Source organism: Aspergillus multicolor (genome assembly GCF_047715735.1).
Source record: "Aspergillus multicolor strain CBS 133.54 unplaced genomic scaffold BDW74scaffold_6, whole genome shotgun sequence".
Taxonomy (NCBI): Eukaryota; Fungi; Ascomycota; class Eurotiomycetes; order Eurotiales; family Aspergillaceae; genus Aspergillus; species Aspergillus multicolor.
The window spans coordinates 368,159-387,269 of NW_027395957.1; the positions used below are offsets into that span (position 1 = coordinate 368,159).

The 19,111-nt window shown below is 52.2% G+C and overlaps 6 protein-coding genes across 6 annotated transcripts; 4 read left to right on the plus strand and 2 right to left on the minus strand.

Annotated features, from left to right (window-relative positions):
• Window positions 1-2,003: 2,003 nt before the first annotated feature.
• BDW74DRAFT_175992 (uncharacterized protein) lies at window positions 2,004-3,413 on the plus strand (the record flags this gene model as incomplete). Its single annotated transcript, XM_073728481.1, has 1 exon — window positions 2,004-3,413. One exon carries the CDS (start codon window positions 2,004-2,006, stop codon window positions 3,411-3,413), a length of 1,410 nt encoding a protein of 469 aa, XP_073585937.1.
• A 4,005-nt stretch (window positions 3,414-7,418) lies between these two features.
• BDW74DRAFT_189736 (uncharacterized protein) lies at window positions 7,419-8,405 on the minus strand (the record flags this gene model as incomplete). Its single annotated transcript, XM_073732047.1, has 1 exon — window positions 7,419-8,405. The coding sequence occupies one exon, from the start codon at window positions 8,403-8,405 to the stop codon at window positions 7,419-7,421; it is 987 nt and encodes a 328-aa protein (XP_073585938.1).
• An 836-nt stretch (window positions 8,406-9,241) lies between these two features.
• On the plus strand, window positions 9,242-10,741 carry BDW74DRAFT_175995 (uncharacterized protein; the record flags this gene model as incomplete). The annotated part of the gene is made up of 3 exons (XM_073728482.1): window positions 9,242-9,436; window positions 9,498-10,140; window positions 10,659-10,741. 3 exons carry the CDS (start codon window positions 9,242-9,244, stop codon window positions 10,739-10,741), a joined length of 921 nt encoding a protein of 306 aa, XP_073585939.1.
• An 855-nt stretch (window positions 10,742-11,596) lies between these two features.
• BDW74DRAFT_175996 (uncharacterized protein) lies at window positions 11,597-11,968 on the minus strand (the record flags this gene model as incomplete). Its single annotated transcript, XM_073728483.1, has 2 exons — window positions 11,597-11,626; window positions 11,681-11,968. The coding sequence occupies 2 exons, from the start codon at window positions 11,966-11,968 to the stop codon at window positions 11,597-11,599; spliced, it is 318 nt and encodes a 105-aa protein (XP_073585940.1).
• Window positions 11,969-13,775: 1,807 nt separating this feature from the next.
• Window positions 13,776-15,531, plus strand: BDW74DRAFT_189737 (GMC family oxidoreductase; the record flags this gene model as incomplete). The annotated part of the gene is made up of 1 exon (XM_073732048.1): window positions 13,776-15,531. Exon 1 carries the CDS (start codon window positions 13,837-13,839, stop codon window positions 15,529-15,531), a length of 1,695 nt encoding a protein of 564 aa, XP_073585941.1. The 5' UTR covers window positions 13,776-13,836.
• A 348-nt stretch (window positions 15,532-15,879) lies between these two features.
• On the plus strand, window positions 15,880-18,840 carry BDW74DRAFT_148753 (nucleic acid/nucleotide deaminase domain-containing protein). The gene is made up of 2 exons (XM_073723774.1): window positions 15,880-16,493; window positions 16,565-18,840. Exons 1-2 carry the CDS (start codon window positions 16,127-16,129, stop codon window positions 18,295-18,297), a joined length of 2,100 nt encoding a protein of 699 aa, XP_073585942.1. The 5' UTR covers window positions 15,880-16,126; the 3' UTR covers window positions 18,298-18,840.
• Window positions 18,841-19,111: the final 271 nt, after the last annotated feature.

A 19,111-nucleotide genomic window follows, 5' to 3' on the forward strand; every position in this document is an offset into this window, starting at 1 on the left:
GCAGCGGGACTAGGGCATTTATAGACAAGACAATCTATACAACCAACAGACTAATCTCCAGCTAGAGTCCGCGGAACTGAAGGAGACCCCCTTGCAGATACTCAACCAACAACATCGCAGGAGCCTTAATGTTATTCGTGAAATATGCCGCTAGTCCTAACTTAGGTCCATGGGAACCTGCCCAGCATTCCGGCCAGGTTTTGGGTAGCACCATGTGAATCCGGGGAATGCCAGAGACTTTATGAGCCCCTAGCTAAAAGAATGCACACGGAACTATATTCCGTGGACCATATTATCTAGACTAGGTGAGGTATGTTCAATTTAAGATTGAAGGCATAGGCTATGCCTGTGCTAGGTCTGACATTCTACCACTCCCCTCCTACCGGGGTCGAGAATCCATCCCAACCCTTATTAGCATTCTAATTTCGCACTGTACTTAGGGCCAGAACCTTCAAATGATTAAAAGCAAGTTACCTCCTAAGATAGTTGTGAATACTCAAGGTGGACACGTCTGGGTGTGACCGTCTAGATTCTCCACGAACAAGACTCGGAGATTTAATCCGCGTGACATCTGTATCTGCATCTAGGCCAAGCTCCGGTATCTCAGCTCCTGGGGATAGAAGAGTCAGCGGCGTGATGGATCTAGTTCATCTCTACCTAGGTATAGGGTATCCTTTTCCGCTTGAAGCAATGCATGGACGTAATTAAGTATGATCGCTCAGTGATAGGGGATTCCGGTATTAGCTATCACTTCACGAACGGAATAATGAACCAGAAAAATCTGCTGGACTTCTAATACTAGATGCCTAAGAATGCCATGGCAATTACTTCTTGGAATTGCAGTGCCTCGGCTTGGAGTTCTGTACCTGTCTACGCGGGTGGAACGGACTGTGCCGCGACTCGCAAGGCGATCCCACTACCCCGAGGTGCGATAATGTTCAATAGAAATGTAATGGCCTTATTGATCATATAGAGTAGGAGATTGAGAATTTGCGCGCTCTTTTTCATACTTATCTCAAGAATACCTGACTTTGGGCTGGTGTTTACAGAGCAGAATAGAATTGTCGGGATCTGCAGTATAGGCTTGGTCGTCTAGCACGAAAATATAGTTCATCTACATATAAGAGAAGCTTACTGGTGGTATTTGGAATATATAAGGCAAAGTATACTAAAGCTCGAGGCTCGAAGTAACAACTTGGTCTGGTACTTCTAGCCACTCAATCAGGTACCCTGTCAGCTCAACCAACCACACTCAGCCACTCTACTTCTATTACTTGACATTTTCTAGACTGCTATGTTGAAGTTCTCTTAGTCCACAGCTCTATTCTCTGCTTTGACCGCCCCAGGTTAGTACCAACAAGAAATTCATCGTCTATCCCCGTGCCCAGTGATCTAAATGTCAAATCGACGAGAGTAAGGCATATACCTAAATAAGGGCATCTTACACCATTCTTCAGAGGTTGGTGCTGAGAGTGCAGATAACCTCAGCTGATTCCCTCTCAGAATACCTATTGTATGAAAAAGGCTTGATGGATACAAACGTCAGCTTACGTGTTCTGTTGCAGGCTGAATGCACTGCCATGACTTACTGTATACTTCACCCCATAACCGGTGAACCTAGGCCTCATTATATCAGGGTTTTAGAACTCAACATCAAGTCCAAACTGTTTAGTAGATAGTGAGCATTTTTATGTAAAGACATCCGTTTGCTGGTAGGTCACATCCGGATGTGCAGCCCACACTACGGTAGGTGGGATTATTCTGCCTTTCTTTTTCTGTACGTGGCTGGAGAAGAACATCTGATGGTACATCATCGCCGATCCAATGGTGATAGCGACAAGGCTGCAGTGACACCTTCAGTCAGCTTCACCGATGAGGCAGTCTCAGCTCAGGCAGACTTTGACCTTCCGAAGCCAGCGCATATAATTGTCATCGGGGGCATAGAGATGGCTCGAGTCGCCCAGCTAATCTAATCTGGTAAATGTTATTGTATTTGTCTAACAATGAACTCAACAGGGCTCTCTGCCCTCGGAACTCTAAACCTGAATACATCCACATTCCCACTCGCCAGCCTCGTCCCGCTATTATATGAATGGGCTGCGATCCTCCCACTGGCAATCTATCTCGCCAACCCCGACCAAACGCACCAATTAGTCGGGAAAGCGTCACTTTCCGAGCACATTTGTACCGCGCCGTTCCCCAAATTAGGGGTCCTCGCGCACATCGCCCAACTGCTTCAGGAGGGGCCGGATTTCCTTGATCGCGTGAGTGCGATTGGCGGACTGAGGCATGAGGTATGGGATGCGAATTGGGGAAGTGTATTTCCCTGTGCGAACGGCTCGGCAAGTCGGATTATAGCAGCAAAGGCACTGCGCAAGGCGAAGACCGTTGTCATTTCGGAAAGTATAATTCTTAAGGAAGCGACGGGAGGCGCAAGCGTCAGTACGGCTTCGTCATCATCAGAGTCAGCCAGCGTCCAACAGACTGCCGCGAGCACATGTTCACCATCGCAGCCTGCTAGCAGCCCGGATCCGGGGTTCCGTCGCTATCAGACCCTTCATGTCCTGCAATTCAACCGGGCGACAAGTGCAGGCCATAAAAACAACGCACCGGAGGCAAAAGAGGTCTTAAACGTTCTCTTTGAGGTTGTACTATTTGTGGGTTTGACTGCTGCTGTAGTATTGTCGCTCATGTTCGGCCTGTACGGCACCGCCGTCTGCCTCCTGGTTGGGATTGTGGTACGCCTGAGCTGTCGACGGATCGTACTCGAGCGAGCCAAGCTCTACCTGCAGGACAATGAAGAAGGTAAAATGGACGGGTGCATGCTCAGCGCCGTGCACCAGAACGCATCAACCTGGTATCTATACATCGGAGACCGGGGCATCATTGACGGTATGCTGAACAAGCCCATGATCGTGGGTGTCGCACCCGCGTTCGCCAAGTCCATTCCTATGGTATTCGTGTATTTCATCAAGTTCCTGTCGATGTTACAGCTCGCGGCCGTGACGTATGTGACGGCCCAGAAGGGATGGGACAGCGTTGGTCTACTATCCCTGATCCTCTTCTCCATGATCTTGGACGCACTGTGGGACAACCAACGCAATCTGGCGCGAGCTTGGCTGCGAAAGCATGGTGTCAGGATCGAATCAGCGATGTTTTTGTTTAGTGGTCGGGTGGCTATGCTTGGGGCGATACAGGCGCTGAAGCGGACTGACGAGTCAAGCTGGATGGATGGGATTCTGCAACAAAATGCCTGTCGCGACGCGTTTCTGAGTGGTCTTTCTGGACCTCAAATGGAATACAAGCAGAGACTTGCTTCTTTGGATGACGGCGACCGGAAGGGCGTTCAGCGGAACGTGGAATTGGCTCGGCAGGCTGCTGAGTTGATTAGGGCGAGTTTCACGACTGTTTAGCGAGGATAGTCTAGGTAGATGAGTAGATCAAGGAATTTTTGTAATCCAAAGGTTCTGAAAAGGTCACCTCCAACGAAAGAAGGTTGTCCCCGACATGAGCACATGCACCTGCACCTGCCACGGGCCCCGCCAGCCTGGGCACCTGCCTATTGCAGCAGGTAACACAGAGTCAGGTGATTCATGAGGCTGGTCCGCAAATCTCTCGAGTCAGATTGACTCACGTCTGCAAGCATCTCGAGTAGTGAGAAGCACACGAAACCATACTATGGACATATCAGCAAACCGCCAACTCTACGACGATCTTGCAGAAGCGGCCCCCCACCCCAGCAGACCCCGCACCCCCCGGAGCCAGCAATGGAACCTCCAGCGGCGGCACGAAGACCTCGCAGAAGCGGCTATTAATGGCGACGCCGAATTACTTAAACGGCTGTTACACGCGACGGATATTGAAATCAACACGATCGTTGGCGGTCCAATGTATAGGAACCACCCGGACCAAACGCTCCTCCATCATGCTGCTTCGAATGGTAGAGCCCAATGTGTGCAGATCCTGCTTGAGCACAACGCAGATTTTGACATCATTGCCGGTCACTATGGCGGACCCCCAATCTGCGGCGCTGTTGGATGTAGGCGGCTCGATTGCGCCAAGCTTCTCCTGGTGCATGGAGCGAGCGTCAATAGTCGTGGTGGCGGTGATCGTGGAAGCATCCTCCAGATGGCTTGCTCTCAGAACTCAAGAGAAATAGTGGAGTTACTGGTCGAGTACGGAGCCGACGTCAATTCCCCCGGTATATCGTCGGTGACGAGCCCACTACAAGCTGCGGTGTCTCACGCGGACGAGAATATTGTGCGCTTGTTATTGGAGAAAGGCGCCACGGCCAACGTTCGAGGCGAGAAGGGTGTCAGTCCTTTGATGGCAGCTATTAGAAGGGCGGATGCCTCTAAGCTGCTCTTACTCTTGCAGCACGGCGCCCAAATCGAGCTGGAATCTGTCCACTTAGCGGCGCCGAGAAAGAATCGGAGCACGCTGCAGACGCTTATCAACGCCTGCCCTCGTGCCCTTTCGGCAAAATGCCCTTATTCGGAAGCCATAGAGACCTTGACCGCGGCTTTGAGCAAAATCGTCCCCGCCACGGAGGAGTACAGCACTCGAGGCTTCACTGCAGATAGGGTCCGGTCGGTTTGGGAAAGCGGCTTAAGGGCAAACAAGGATCACTGGAGTGAAGGGACTGTGTTGGAATCCTGGAATAGAATGTCGCCGGCTGGGAAAACCATGAGATTACGCAGCATGTGCCGCCAATTGTGCAGGGCCGCTCAACGGGCAGAGTCTCACTTTGAAGAGCTTGACAGAATCATAGGCGACAATCTATTGCCACACTTCTTGATGGTGAATTCATCTATCATCAAATCTGGTATGGACGACGAAGCCATTATCGCTGGGGCGTGCAAACTTTTGTCTCAATTGCCATTGACCCCGCCGCCTCTGTCATATAAAAAAATGACTGTTACGGGTGGAAGTAAAGAGTCTCTATCCAGAGACTACTTTCTGGAAATAGGGAACTACGTACTGCCGCTTTGGGATGATCTGAAAGTGGCCGCCTTGATGAACACTCTTGTCATCCAGGTGGCGCTATACGTTTCCCTTGGACGACCCGAGTTATTGGATCTCAACACCATGTTCATACACCTCGGAGATGTAATTAATACAGTTTTTGACATGGCATCCGAGCCTGAGGAGTCTGATGGTGAAGAAGATGCCTGGTTTATCGTGAAATCGTTCGTTTGGGCCACCTGCCAGCGCACGAGGCTCCTCCTATTCGGCTACGAGTCCGTGACGCGAATTGAGAATGGGTTCGACTTTGACATGGCTGAAAACAAAGGAACAGACTTGAAATCGGAAGCCTCATATTCGACCAAGTTGCTTGATGCTATCCGCCAGGACATCGAGAAGCCCCCCTACATGTGCAATTGGGCATACAGATTACTGATCTCGATGCGCTCTCCAGCATTAACGGACTTGCGCGGAATTGTCTCGCGATATGCAGAGCTGTGGGGGAAGCAGATGCCGAGGTGCACGTCATATTCACCTTGCTCTGGTGACTCTCCAGATAGTTGCTTACGGTTCAAGGGAGCCATGATCATCGATCAGTCCGCTCATGATTTAAGCTGTGGATTTGAAGGCCATTGTTATCGTTTTTGCTGGGATGCTTCGTCTTACCAGCAGATCGGGGCGCGGGCTAGTGTGAGGACAGACTGCCTTGCAGAAAAAGGGAATCGGGCTATTTACTGTGCTGCAAGCGACAGGACGCTGGCCATTTCGCATGTATGGGCTCATGGCCAAGGCGGACGACCAGCCACGGGAATCAATATGTGCTTGCACCGGAGATACTGTGCTGTGGCGGAAAGGCTGGGCTGTGATTCTTACTGGATTGATACTATGTGTGAGTATTCTACCTCTTCTTTTGACTCCATCCATATTCTCAGTTGCTAAGTCTCTATGGGATTAGGCATCCCAGAAGACCACAACCTCCGCGGAGCCGCGATAATGTCAATCAATAGCATCTTCCAGGGGAGCAAAGTCTGCCTCATATGCGACGTGGACGTTATGTCAATCGATGTTTCAGCCCTCCATAACAATACCCTCTCAAGGCCCAGCCGTGTCAAGCTACAGGAGTCTATTCTCGCCACCATCCTTTTCTGCGACTGGAACGTCCGAGCATGGACATTCCTCGAGTCCATGCAAGGCCGCGGAAAGATCTACTTTCTCTGCAAGCACAACAACACAATATCGCTCTGTAAGATCCTCGATAACGTTATGCGTGATGGCAAACTTGATATAGGCGTTGCATTTCTCATGGCGCCGCATTTACTGCCCGCATTTTCACCTAAGGAAGAAGTGGATTGTGGTCCTCGTTTTGAATGGGCCAGCGACGAAGAACCCGAGGGTCCAGATCATAACGAAAAGCTGGAAGGGGCAGCTGCCTGTCTTCGCTACCGGCCTGCCTCTCGTAGCGGGGATGCATTTGTCATCTGGACGATCCTCGCCGACATGCCCACTCTGAGCTCCGCTGAGCAATTTTGGAAGAGCAGGGAAGGCTCTTTTGTATCAACAGCATTCCTCATGTCTGGGGCCGCTCGTGTTAACGCTAGGGGTCTCAGCTGGGCACCCTCCGACCCAACTTCATGGCCAGTGCCTGATTTGTTCGATCCACATAGTCGCGCCTATCCCGAAGCGGAGATGATGGGTTCCAACAAGGGGAAAATCGAAGGCGTTGGGCTCTCGGCAACTTGGGACGTCTTTCAATTCGAGTTCCCTACAGGAGAAGGAGAAGGAAAAGAACAGCCTACGCCCGAAGACAAAGACACAGTATTAGTGGAAAAGCTCGGCGGAGCTGTTAGCCTTCAGCTTTGTCCCATTAAGCGCAAATTAGCTCTATTGCGCCCTATTATAGTACAGAGAAGCCTCGGCGGGTTACACCTTCGGCTTACGAGGAAGTCAATCCTTCCCCTCGTTGCTGTCTGCGAATTTGTTGCTGAGGATGGCGGATGGAGATGGCTAGAGGTGAGAGGGCTGGATTCGAATTATCTTGCGGATAAATTCAGCCCGGAGCGAATATTGCTTGTATAGTGTGAGTACAGATCGATTTCCTAGAAGTACTGACTCAAAATACTGACTATTTCAGGTTGCGCTGGCAGCATTCGGCAGCATTAAACTCATACCTTTGGAGGGTATCGATATGGTATAACGGCCCCATCTACCAATGAATGATAAGAGCTCTATATATTGACATGCTTTGAGCTACATCATTACATTTGGACCCCAAATAATGACGCTAATGCTGCAAGGAGCACTTCTGCTTTCAATGATGAGCTTCATCCTGCAAACCTTGGAACTTATTGAAAGACCTATGCATGGCTAAATCTATTCCGATATCTACTCCAACCATAAGCTTCACTTGCATTATCCAGATACAACTTTAGTGCCTAACAAAAGGACACCGCCATTCACGCCTCAACCATCTCCATCAGAACATCTCTAGCCGTTCTCTTTGGCGCCGCAATCTCTAATACCTCCATACTCGTCGTCACGGCCTTACACTCCCCAGCCCACGAAGCCTCCATCGCATGCCGAATCGACCCAACGACATGCCTCGACTCGCTTGTCGTCGCCGCCAGAATCCCATCGACAATCGACATGTCCCTGTACACGACCTTCTCTCTGTCCACGGACTCCCCGATAACCTCCTCAACCAATTTCACAATATCCTCACCACTGACATCCTCCGGCCCATTGAGCACATACTTCCTGCCATTGTGCCTCTCTGTGTCCTGAGAGACCAGCAAATGCGCCGCAAATACACCCACCTCAAAGGGATCAATGATGCCCGCTCCAACGTCCTCGTTAAGCAAGAGTTTCAGCGGTTTGAGATATTGCTGGCTTCCTTCACTTTGGAATTCGTTGATATACGCCGCCGCGGGGAATAGCACAAGCGGTGCAAACCCATTCGGCTGCAGGGATGTCCAGTGCAGTCTGCCCATGCGGAACTCTCTGGAGCCCAGCAAACTCTCGATAGCCCAGTGCGTGCGTGCATAGTAAACGGGACTATCGGCGCGGACATTAGGTGCATTCGTGGAGATGCGCACGATGTACTGCACGCCAGCGGTCAGAGCCCCAACGAGCAAGCTTGATTCCTCGGCGAAAGCGTTGGTCCCATTGTGCGGGGCGATGAAGATGCGCTGGACGTTTTGGGAGCGCAGCCAGGAGGAGGTGATTTCCTGCCAGGTGTGCTCAATGACCTCGATGTTGGGAATGGCCGCGAGGGTGCGGGAAGCTGGGGAGTTCAGCGAGCGCGTGACGGCGAGGATGCGGTAATTGACGGAATCCTTGTCGGTGCTGCTCTTAAGCAGGGAGGGGAGGGTGGCTGTCACGCCGCGGCCGGTGTTGCCGGTTGCGCCGATGATGAGGATTGTTGGGGGCGCTTGTGCTTCCATGGTGAGAGTGAAGGTATGTGAGATGAGACTTGGATAATGCTTGAGAGATGCTGAGTGGTATGGACCGGGAATAGCAGATATTTATGCCTCTCTTGTGGTCGTTACTTGTGCCTGCAGAGGCATTTGTGCTGATTGTTAAGCTAGCCCTAACTAAGCAGTGGGATCTCCGTGGTGGGATCTCCGGGCACGATTGCAATCGCAATCGGCGGTCCCACCGTCATGAACCATGATTAATCGAATCAGAACGGTCCATGGACCTCTCGGTGGGTCATTACTCATTGGATTATAAATACCGGGAGTCCCACCAGTGGACCACCTCAGCGGAAATCCCACCCTCCATCAACCCGGCAGTCACTGGCCCAACCATCAGACGCAATGAGCTTTCGACAACACAAGTGCTCCTTCCCAGGCTGTACAGCCAGCTACCAGCGCAAAAACCACCTAAGCCGCCATAAAGCTCAACATGTTTCGCAAGAATCATTCCAGTGTCCCGTTTGTCCACGGTCATTCCGGCGAAAGTAAGCGAGCCAGTCTATCCTCTTGGTGTTCATCTCTGACCCTATAGTGACACCCTCCGTCGACATATGCACCAAAGCCACGCCGAGATAGATCCAGCATTACCCCTCCGACAAGCCTGCTCAAGCTGCCGGGCTCACAAATCCCGCTGTGACGTAAAAACAGGCGTCCCCTGCACGCGCTGCTTGCGTCGCCAACTTCCCTGTTCCCATTCCACCCCTTCCCAAAACCCCCCGCGAGCTTGCACTGTTTCCAATGAAGCCGTACCGCCGACAAAGACGGATTGCAGCGCCCCCGACAAAATCCAGTGCTCCCTCAAGATGTACTTCGATGTCTTCAGCGCTCACTGGCCCTTCATCCACCGCTCTAGCTTCAACATGAATCAGCGAAATGAGAGTCCCTTGCTTGTGCAAGCTATGCTCGTTGTTGGGATGTGGATGGCTAGTACAGACAGGTTACGTGCTGCGGCGGTGGAGTTGCATGGGAAGCTGGATGAGGCGATATGGGAGCAGAGGGTTTGTTTCTTCTCACACATTCCTTGTAACGGTAAAGTACTGAGAATTGACCTATGACTAGGACAAATGGGACGTATCCGTCGCCGTTACGGCTGAAGACCGGACATCGAGGTCACGGCAGGTCCCTAGGGCAGCCAAATGGCCACTTCCCGTGTACCAGGCTATCCTGCTACACATCATTTTTTCTCAGCTGCATACCGCAGATACCAAAAGTGCCAGATCCAGCAACAAAAGCAATTTCTCGCTCGGCCTTGACCTGAAACCCTGCGCGACTGAGGCCACCATTGCCCTCCTCTCATCCCTCGTACAGAGCTGCAGACGACTCGGCATGTTCCACTACCCGGATATCATAGCGTCATGTCGGCTGTCATTGCCGAAGCTGTCGTCAAACAGCTCCTCCCTCATTCCACATATCTGGGTCGGAATCGAAGAGGTGAAGCGGTTTAACGTTGCGCTGTACAGAATCTGTCGAGCTATAAGCAGCAGCTCAAGCGCACTTTCCAGCTCAAACCCAGATATACTTGACCCATCCCCTGCCTCGCGAAGGGAAGCTAGATGGCAACTCAGTGCGCACGAGCTACAATTCCCACCGCCGACAAACGACCGCATGTGGAATACTACTACATGGGAAGAGTGGGAATCGGCGGTTGCGCTGGATCCGCATGTCAGTATGAATCCGGACCACACGATCTCGATGGATCTTGGTGACTATAGAGAGGGGGAGTGGATTTCTAAGGTTGCGAGGGTTCTGGAGATAATGGGATAAAGTCCTATGGAATAGCTCTGTTCTTGTTCATGTTGTTTAATAGGGTAGGTAGGTACGGTACCTGACCATAGTTCTCGGACATAAGGTAGTCACGGTAAGGTTACGTACTAAGCAAATTCCGAAGCAACCCCAGGTACAGGTACCTAAGGTACCCATCAAACTGGAATAAAAGCAGGACAAGAAACATGAAATCCAAATCCACTCCATTGCTACCATACCTAGGTACTGAACGGCCCAGCGAATTGATCCTGGTAATCCCTCCAAAAGTCCTGTTAAGCGTCCCGAGCCATGCCAATGGTCAGCCGGGCCTCTTGTTACGGGTATTTCTTACTTGAAGCGAAGCGGGTGGAAAAGTATAAAACGGGCAGGAGAGCCCTCTAGAAAGTCCATATGGATGGATAGAGCATGGTGCTCTGGTGGGGTGAGGTGAGGTGAGGTGCACTTACGTCTGTCCAGTCAAACTGGCGACGAGCGAGGTTCTCGCTTTCAGCTCCAGCTCGCGCATCCCGTGGGACTTGGATGCGCGGGGGGCTGGCTAGATTTTGCTCTGGGTGCGTGCTGGCTGGGCTGGCGAGCGCTCCGCAAACGGCGGAGAGGAGAAGGCTGGCTGAGGCGAGGGAGAGGAGATACATGGGTGGATAAGTGCTTGCGTGAATGAAGACTAGGGAAAACAGGAGTCGCAATGGATGGGCTAATGTATGGTACCTATGTGGGTACGGTAGGTAGAGAAGGAGACTGAATATTGTCGAATGCAATGTGACTGGATCATGGGCTATTTCAGAGCGTCCAGTTGTTCCTTTATATAACCATCTCCTGCAGGTGTTTACTATGGTATTGTGTCTATGTTCGTCCTTTACCTACTCTAGCGGAGGGTAGCTTTGCTGCGCTGGCCGGGATAGAGGGTTGACTGGCTGGGACTGCAGGCAGATTTCTAATTGGGCGGTATGGGTGTTGTTCATTTTCCTAGAAAGGAATGAAGGGGGTCAGTCAAATGCGGTATTTGGCCGACTTCAGGTTTGTGATTGATGCTGCATCGTAATACAGAGTGCATTTTCATGTTGGTGTGCTGTCTTTCCCGGCGAGAGTGTCTAGCCCCCTGCGTGCATTTAGCCACGCCTCCACCAAAGAAAGAGCTGGCCTCACCAACAAGCCACGAAACGAGACGTAGGAACAAGCGCGCAAGCGCCCTTCTGCGTACACTGCCGCAATGCCCAATCAAGTCAACACTCCTACGTCGCTCAATACCTGTAGTATAGTGTCCATGACACGACGAGTGTCGGGCTGGATCCGAATACGATACGCACCTTCTGATTCCCCGAACACTTCTCAACGTGAGTCTTGCCCCGGATATAAAACTCACACCCATGCCAGAAATTGTTCCTGGATATGCATCTCTAGACGCCCGCGTTCACGTCATGCCAAGACTAGCCAGGGTCTTGCTTATTCTCTACGTAATAATGTAAGGGATGGGTACTCACGCCCGGGATAAACTCGCGATGAGCGGCGTTTCCAGTCCCAACTCGCGCATCCTGCTGCTCGTCGACGAAATTAAAGTCGACAGGTTTGGAATGTGCGTTAGGTGCAGTGGGTCGAGTATCCATGCGCTGGGGTTTGGCGTCCCTCCAGGAAGACGAGGTATCGTCGGCGTTGACGACTGGGAGGTTTTGGACTGAGCGGGAGTAAATGCTGGCGGTTCCTGGACTGGCGAGTGCTCCGAGGATGGCGAAGAGGAGGAGGGTGGTTGTGGTGAGGGAGAAAAGATGCATGGTGGGCGGGTGCTTTGGTGGGCTTATTGAAGCTTCAAGGGATGGGAGGTGGAATAGATTTTTAGAGAAGGGTGTCTTGTCAAATGTGATGGAATTGGAATACTTTAAAGCGCCTGGTAGGCAGTCCCCTTTTTTATAACTCTCTAGGTTGCTTGCCCTTGGCTATAATTGCTCTTTATGGTACCTACACCTCTAGCTTTGCTATGCTGATAGTTACGAATGTTTGACGTTCCCCAGTCAAGCGGCTTCATTCGGATGCCACGAACTGGGCTGCGGGTGGATTTTGAATTGGAAGCACGGTTGTTCCTTCATTTCCCTAGAACGGAATGATGGAGGTCAGTCAATGTGGCATTTGGTAGACGTTGCCCTGGCTTTGTGATTGATGCTATATTCTAATACGGACTGCATATTGCTGTACTGTCTTTCGCGAAAGTGTCTAGGCCCTTGCATGCATTTGACAGACTCTTTGCTATCATGTGGTAGAAAGCAGGTCCAGTTCACATTACCAAGACTATAGTACCATATGGTCGGTGTCATCCGGTAACTACGATAGCTGATCCCTATCCATACTACGGCAGCTTTAGGCTATGGTAGACACCATTCTACCATATCCTTGTCACCTATATGCGGTGTCTATCTGAGAAGAGCCGTCTATGCCACGCGTCCAAACATATCCATAGGGGCCGAATCGGAAAGTACCTGCAGTAGGTTCATGGGACCAGATCCCCCGATGTACGGTACCATAGTGTAGAAAGATATAATCCACCTCGGATCTTGAGCCCTAACCTGGCCCAGACCCCGGACACCGCGCCGCGTTGCGGTGCATTTTCCTACTTTATTGTCTTGGCCAAAGTCTGTGCGCTTCGAATGTTTGACATCTTTTGTGCAGGCTTGACGACGCGAGCTCATATATCCCTGCAGATTCCGCTATTTGCGGCGTTTGTATTATCTAGATGGGTACCATATATGGGCGTTTTGGTAAATTCAAGGTCATATATAAGTGATCAGTGAGTGATCACGGCACGGGATGCACTCTATTGTATCATATCTAGACGTGTTACAAGTCTGATACCCTTATAGACTGCTTAGGTTGCCTGTACCTTTTGACCCATGGGGCTACCGTACCTACCTGGGTAGGGGTACCACAGTAGCAACAAGTTGACTGGCATTAACCTGTTCTTTGCTAAACAGCGCCATCCCTTCCATTCATGACTTGAAAAAAGGTGTGTGCCGCCGAAGCACAGGCACGGTGAACGACACCGAAGACCCGGGATATCGCTCAAGCATATGCAAAAGAATGCGAGCCACCATAGTAGGATCGTTCAAACTACGGTACATAGCACCTCGCGTCCACAGAAGCGTCAGTTGACGGGTCTGAGGCAGATCATGGTGAAGACTGCATTGGCACGGGACCCTAAAAGTGGACTCACTATAGGTCTTGGCTTACGGTATAGCCATAACGTCGGTGCGTAGGTAGGGTCCAGATATCGCGGCTTCTGCGAGTGCACTATGTAAGGCGACAGACTTACAACCATCGAAATCGGTGTCTGAGGCCTGTTCTTAAGGCCCTAAGCTTTCAGCTGAGCCCTCAGCCCCAGGCCCTGTGTTGTCTTACCTTGATTGGCCAGTTCGTTTATACTATTCGGCCCCCAACAAGGCCTCCTACCTTTAAAACCCGAGCACGCACTCGATATATTCTCGGTTACAGAGAGAAGAAGCTGGTTCGCTTTGTCGTCTATTTTGTCCACAGAATATTGAGAGAAAGCGGAACCGGATCGAATATCAGAACTATAAGAGCTGACTCTCTCCCACAACCCTGACACTCCAAACATTGAAGAAACCCTCTTCCTCCAAACAAGAACTTCGCCATGTCCAATTCCTCCGACACCTACGACTACATCATAATTGGCGGCGGCCTCGCGGGCAGCACACTAGCCGGGCTCCTCTCCACCAAATCCGCCGCACCACCACGTATTCTCCTCATCGAAGCAGGCCCCAACGTCTCCTCGCACCCACTCACATCCTCCCCCCTCGCCTGCTTCGGCGCGCACTTCTCCCCGCTAGACTACGCCTACAAAACAACGCCCCAGAAACACCTCAATAACAGAGAATGTTACAACGCTGCCGCAAGGGCACTGGGCGGCGGGTCCGCGATTAACTATGGGACATGGACGCGCGGGAATAAGGCGGATTTTGATCACTGGGCAAGGGTTGTGGGGGATGAGAGGTGGAGTTATGAGGGGTTACTGCCGCACTTTAGGGCGATGGAGACGGTTGTTGATGGGAAGGGGTTTGAGAGTGAGAATCGGGAGCACGGGGTCAACGGCCCGATCCATAACGTCTCGGTTACGGCGAGTAGTCCCGAGCGAATGTATCCGCTCCGCGAGCCGCTGAAGAAGGCCTGGGCAAGACTGGGTGTCACCGAATGCGCTGGGAGCGACATGAACGCCGGCTCGCCGCTGGGACTTGCCGAGATGGCGGAGAACTGGCGGGATGGGAAGAGACAGATTGCGAGTGAGGTTTTTGGACTGGAGATCAGGGAGAATGTGACCATTCTGACGGAGACATTGGTGCAGAGGGTCCTACTTGAAGAGGGTCAGGATGGAAGGAAGGTCGCTGTTGGTGTACAGCTTGTTGGAGAGCCTGGGGAGACCTACCATGCCTCCAAGGAAGTCATTATCTCCGCTGGCGCATACCGTACGCCGCAGGTTCTTATGCTCTCTGGCATTGGACCGAAGGAGGAACTCGCGAGGCACGGCGTCCGCACTCGTGTCGATGCACCTGCCGTCGGACAGAATTTCCACGACCACCTTGCGTACGTGCAGTGGTGGAAACTCCGTCACCCTGAGCAGGGCCTGTCGATGGGGACGCCGTTGTGGAAGTCTCCTGCGTATGGATTAGGGCTTCCATGCGACTGGGTGGTCACGACTCAGGCTCCGCGGGAGGAACTTGTCAAGGCGTTGGAGCAGGATGGCGCCGACAGTGAGAACCATCCGTATCTTGAACCTGACGCAACGCACATCGAGACGCTGATTGTCTATGCGCCAGCCGGGGCGCTTGTCTCGGGTGTTGAAATTCCTCTAGATGGCACGGTCATTGCATCGGCTGTCCTGGGTATGGCAGCGACGTCCCGCGGACGTATCACGATCTCATCGTCAGATGCGCGAGATGCGCCGGTAATTGATCCGAATTACTACGCGACCAATCTCGATCGAACTGTTCTACGCTCCGGAATACGGCAGGTAGCGTCCTTGCTGCTCGATACACCAGAAGGAAAGGAAATCGTCGAGTCCGAGCTACCCCGCTCGGGAAGTGAACCACTTGCCCTTAACCCATCAGACGAGGCTATTGATGAGCAGGTCAAAGCGGGCGGAAACACGTTCTACCACCCTGCTGGGTCGGCGGCGATGGGGGAGGTCGTCGATACGGAACTTCGGGTTAAGGGTGTAACGGGACTTAGGGTTGTGGACGCGAGTGTCTTGCCAATCCCTGTGACCGCGCATTATCAGGCGGTTGTTTATGCGATCGCGCATAAGGCGGCGGGGTTTATTCTAGGTCATTAGTTCTTGCTTCCTAGGTGTGACATCTTTTATTGAATATCTGAAATGGATGATTTGGCTGTACTTACTTTGTGGCCGCATTGTTCAACCCTAAGCCCTACATTTAGAGACCTCAATATTTTCAATTTATATCAATCCCTGACTGATAGACGCCGGGCCTATCACAAGGCCTGCGGCATATCCAACTCCTGGCGCAAGGCTGAGAACGGCGCTTCATTTGCGCCGCCGGCGTGGGTGTCCAATGGGGCCTTTCCATCCGCGCCATGCAGCCTCGTTCTCAATTCCGCCTGCACAGCGACCAAGGCAGATTCCACCCCACCCCACCTTCTCGATCTCACCTCATTTCTCCCAGCGGGTTCAAATCCAACAGGTGTAGGTGGTTAGACGGACAGTCGCACGCAGTGCGCAGGATGGTGGTACTGCAACATGACTGTACGAGCTGGTCACTCACACCCCCTAGCACTTCTTAAGAGCCGCCCGTGTACCTTGCCCAGTCAAAGCTCGCGACACTCCAAGAAACTCAGAGGCTTGCTCCTTACCTATTCGATAGAAATATTCTAGAAAAGAGCCCAGGGCTGTCTAGTATGTTGACACCAAGATGGCTCTCCATCCTGAACCTCCAGCTTCCATCGTCTGCGCCGAGAACATTGCTCTGTCCTCATTGTTCCACAGCATACCGGTCGCACCAACCCGTAACGGCCCCAGCTCTCTACCTCCCCCCAAGGCAAACTACACCTTGCCCTTTGACACCGAGCGCCGCCTCGCTGGGACTCTAGCCTTTCTCGCCCAGAGCAAGGACGACGTGGACCATATCCCCGCCGTATGTCTAGAGGAGACTGAGGCAGGGACCTTGAACGTGATAGTAGCCGTTAACAAAGCCACTCACACTAATGGCGAGGGTGCGCTTCTGCGCATCGAGAAGGGATTCGAGAGCATATTCGCTGTTCTGGCGGGTGGATTCGTTGGTGAGTTTTCCAGTTCTCCAACTGCTGTCTAAACGCTTTTCAGGTGTTCGACCTTAAACTGACCAGACCAGGCTCAGACCAAAGTCAAAGCGAGGGCCTGGAAGAGAAGGTTCTGCGGGAGATTGTCGCCATGTGTTCTCCGCGCATCCTTTGCCGGCTAAGGCTGGCGTCGTCGAGGAAGAACGTGGCTTTTCAGGATACCCTTCGGAACGCTATGCTGGCTGTGAGGGGTATGGGCCGGCAGAAGCTTGCCGAACGGGATCTGGTCGAGACTGCGGAGGACTTCGAGAAGGGGGCGAAGGAGGTTAACAAGCTCATTGGCGCATGGTCCAGATACCAAGTCAACGCGAACCTAGAGAAAATCGTGAAGGGCGTGCATCAGCTGCAGCAGATCGCTCAGCTTCCAGCGTTGATCCGTATGATAACAAACCAGGCGATGGACCCAGATTTGAGGGCAAGCCTGATGAATATCATTGGCAAAGTCTCCAGATACCGCGACGCCGCGAGACTCCTTTACCGTAGTGCGAAGAAGTTCCCGCTCGCTCGAACGATGAAGACAGTCTCTGTTCGCCTTCCCGGAAAGGCATTCGAGATGCCCCCCGGTCTGATGAACGAATACGTCCCGGACTTGTGTTCTAAACTTGTGGAAGCTTGCCCTCAAGGCAAAGCTAAAAGCAAGCAAGACAAGCTTCTCACAGACATCTGCGCAGTCCTAAAAACCCCGGAGCAAAGCGCTATTAAGCAATACTCCAAGCAAGTAAAAAGAACCCTAAAAGAAGGCAAAATCCACGCCGAAGTTCAACTAGTTGCATACTGCGAGCTGGAACGACCAACCATCTATCCCCGTGTGATTTGCTCCAGCAAGGATGCCTGCTTTTTGTGCAACATGTTTCTGCGCGAGTACGGCAAGATATATACACCCCAGACCCATGGACGACTATATCCGGGGTGGAGGCTGCCATGGCTACCGCAGCTTGCAGAAGTCGAACGGCGGTTCTGTCAAGCTATTGGCGATCAGTGTAAGCAGAGCTGTGCGGGACTGCTGGCGACGGGGAAGAGAGTGGCGCTTTCATGTCCGAATGAGAGTACGCTGTTCACGCTGCCGTTGTCGAGCACTACAGTAGCTATAGAGTCGGAGTCTGAGGTGTTGGATACGTTGGAGACCAAAGCTGATTCAACCAAGGCCAATACCGCCTCTGCAGGTCTTGCGCCAGAGCATGACGAATTGGAAGACAGCAACGGCGTCCATTCTGAGATATTCACGCCTCGCACGTGCAACCAAAGCCCATCCGAATCTGCACCTGCAGGTAGTGATCATGCTGACAACAGCACGGTCGCAGCTGAATCGATCGTAGACGATGGGGCCCGGACAATAACAGTCCCACTAGACTGTCTCACTACTGAGCATAGGCATCTGCAGCACGGCGCACAGCTACACAAAATATCAGAGTATCTCACATTAGACCAAAACCTCGAGGTCAACGGAGACCTAGCCCCGGGTACATCATCGGATCTATACAGGGCTGGGCCACTGGAAATCGAGATCGAGCATGCCACAGGTATCAGGCACATTGCGTACCGACTGCGGTATCTGAATATGGAGGAAGCTGCAAGAATCCAAGCCCGAGAGAACGACTCGCATCGGACTTCAGATCCCGTGGTGGAGGCGGAGAACCTTGACCCCGGGTCTGCGGGCGCAGTTACATTTTCTGGGCGCAACTCGTTGTGTCTTACCGCCAGAGGAGCAGTGTTGGAGATTGCCTGGACGGCACATTGTCTCGCTGAGGATCCTGTGCCGGATTAATATCGTAGGATACGAACTCAGAGTCAGAATCAACCGTGATGGCGTAACTCACAGTCCAGTACAATACCATACCTAGGGTACCGACCTCGGGAGCACCTACCAGTACAAGGCCGTCCTTTGAGAGAACGACATCAAGGACAAGCGAGTGATATGGTACAGTAGGCGGGTGGGGCACTCTGAGAAATGCCATCTCATCTGATCTCTATGCATGGGCCAGAGACGCATCGGCACGCTCGGTTAAAGAGATAACGAGATGGGTAACTACCTTAGGCTGGGTTTCTTGCCACTATCCCAAACAGGAACGGATGAAATAGGCGAAGCTCCGCGAGACTGGTTCGGTTACGGCGTACGGGGAACCTTGAAAGATATGGGATGGCGCTGTGCCTGCAGGTCATGCGTACGCCTTACGGAGTACAGCAGCTAGCGTATGCAGGCAAGACGGACGAACTGGTCCGGGCTCCTCTGGGCCTTGGCTGGGAAAATCCGGGACTGCCCGGATCGTCACCGTGAAGGTTTAGGAGGGATCGGAGCTCGGAGGCATGGGGTAGGGGCAGAGACAGGGGCAGGGGTAAAGAATTGGTGATTAGTGGAATGATAGTTAATCCTCAGACCTTGCAGAATGCGTGGATTATCTGGGAAATTATTGAGGCTGTGCTGCGTATTGTTCGCTGTAGTAGTATTGTGGTAGTAGTTACCATACACGACTGTCCTAACATGACTGGCTGTTCACATTACTACAAAACAAGGAGGTTAAGTAAGGGCAGGACCTAGTCTACCTATGGTAAGACCGGGGTCGAAGTGGGAGCATTAGTAG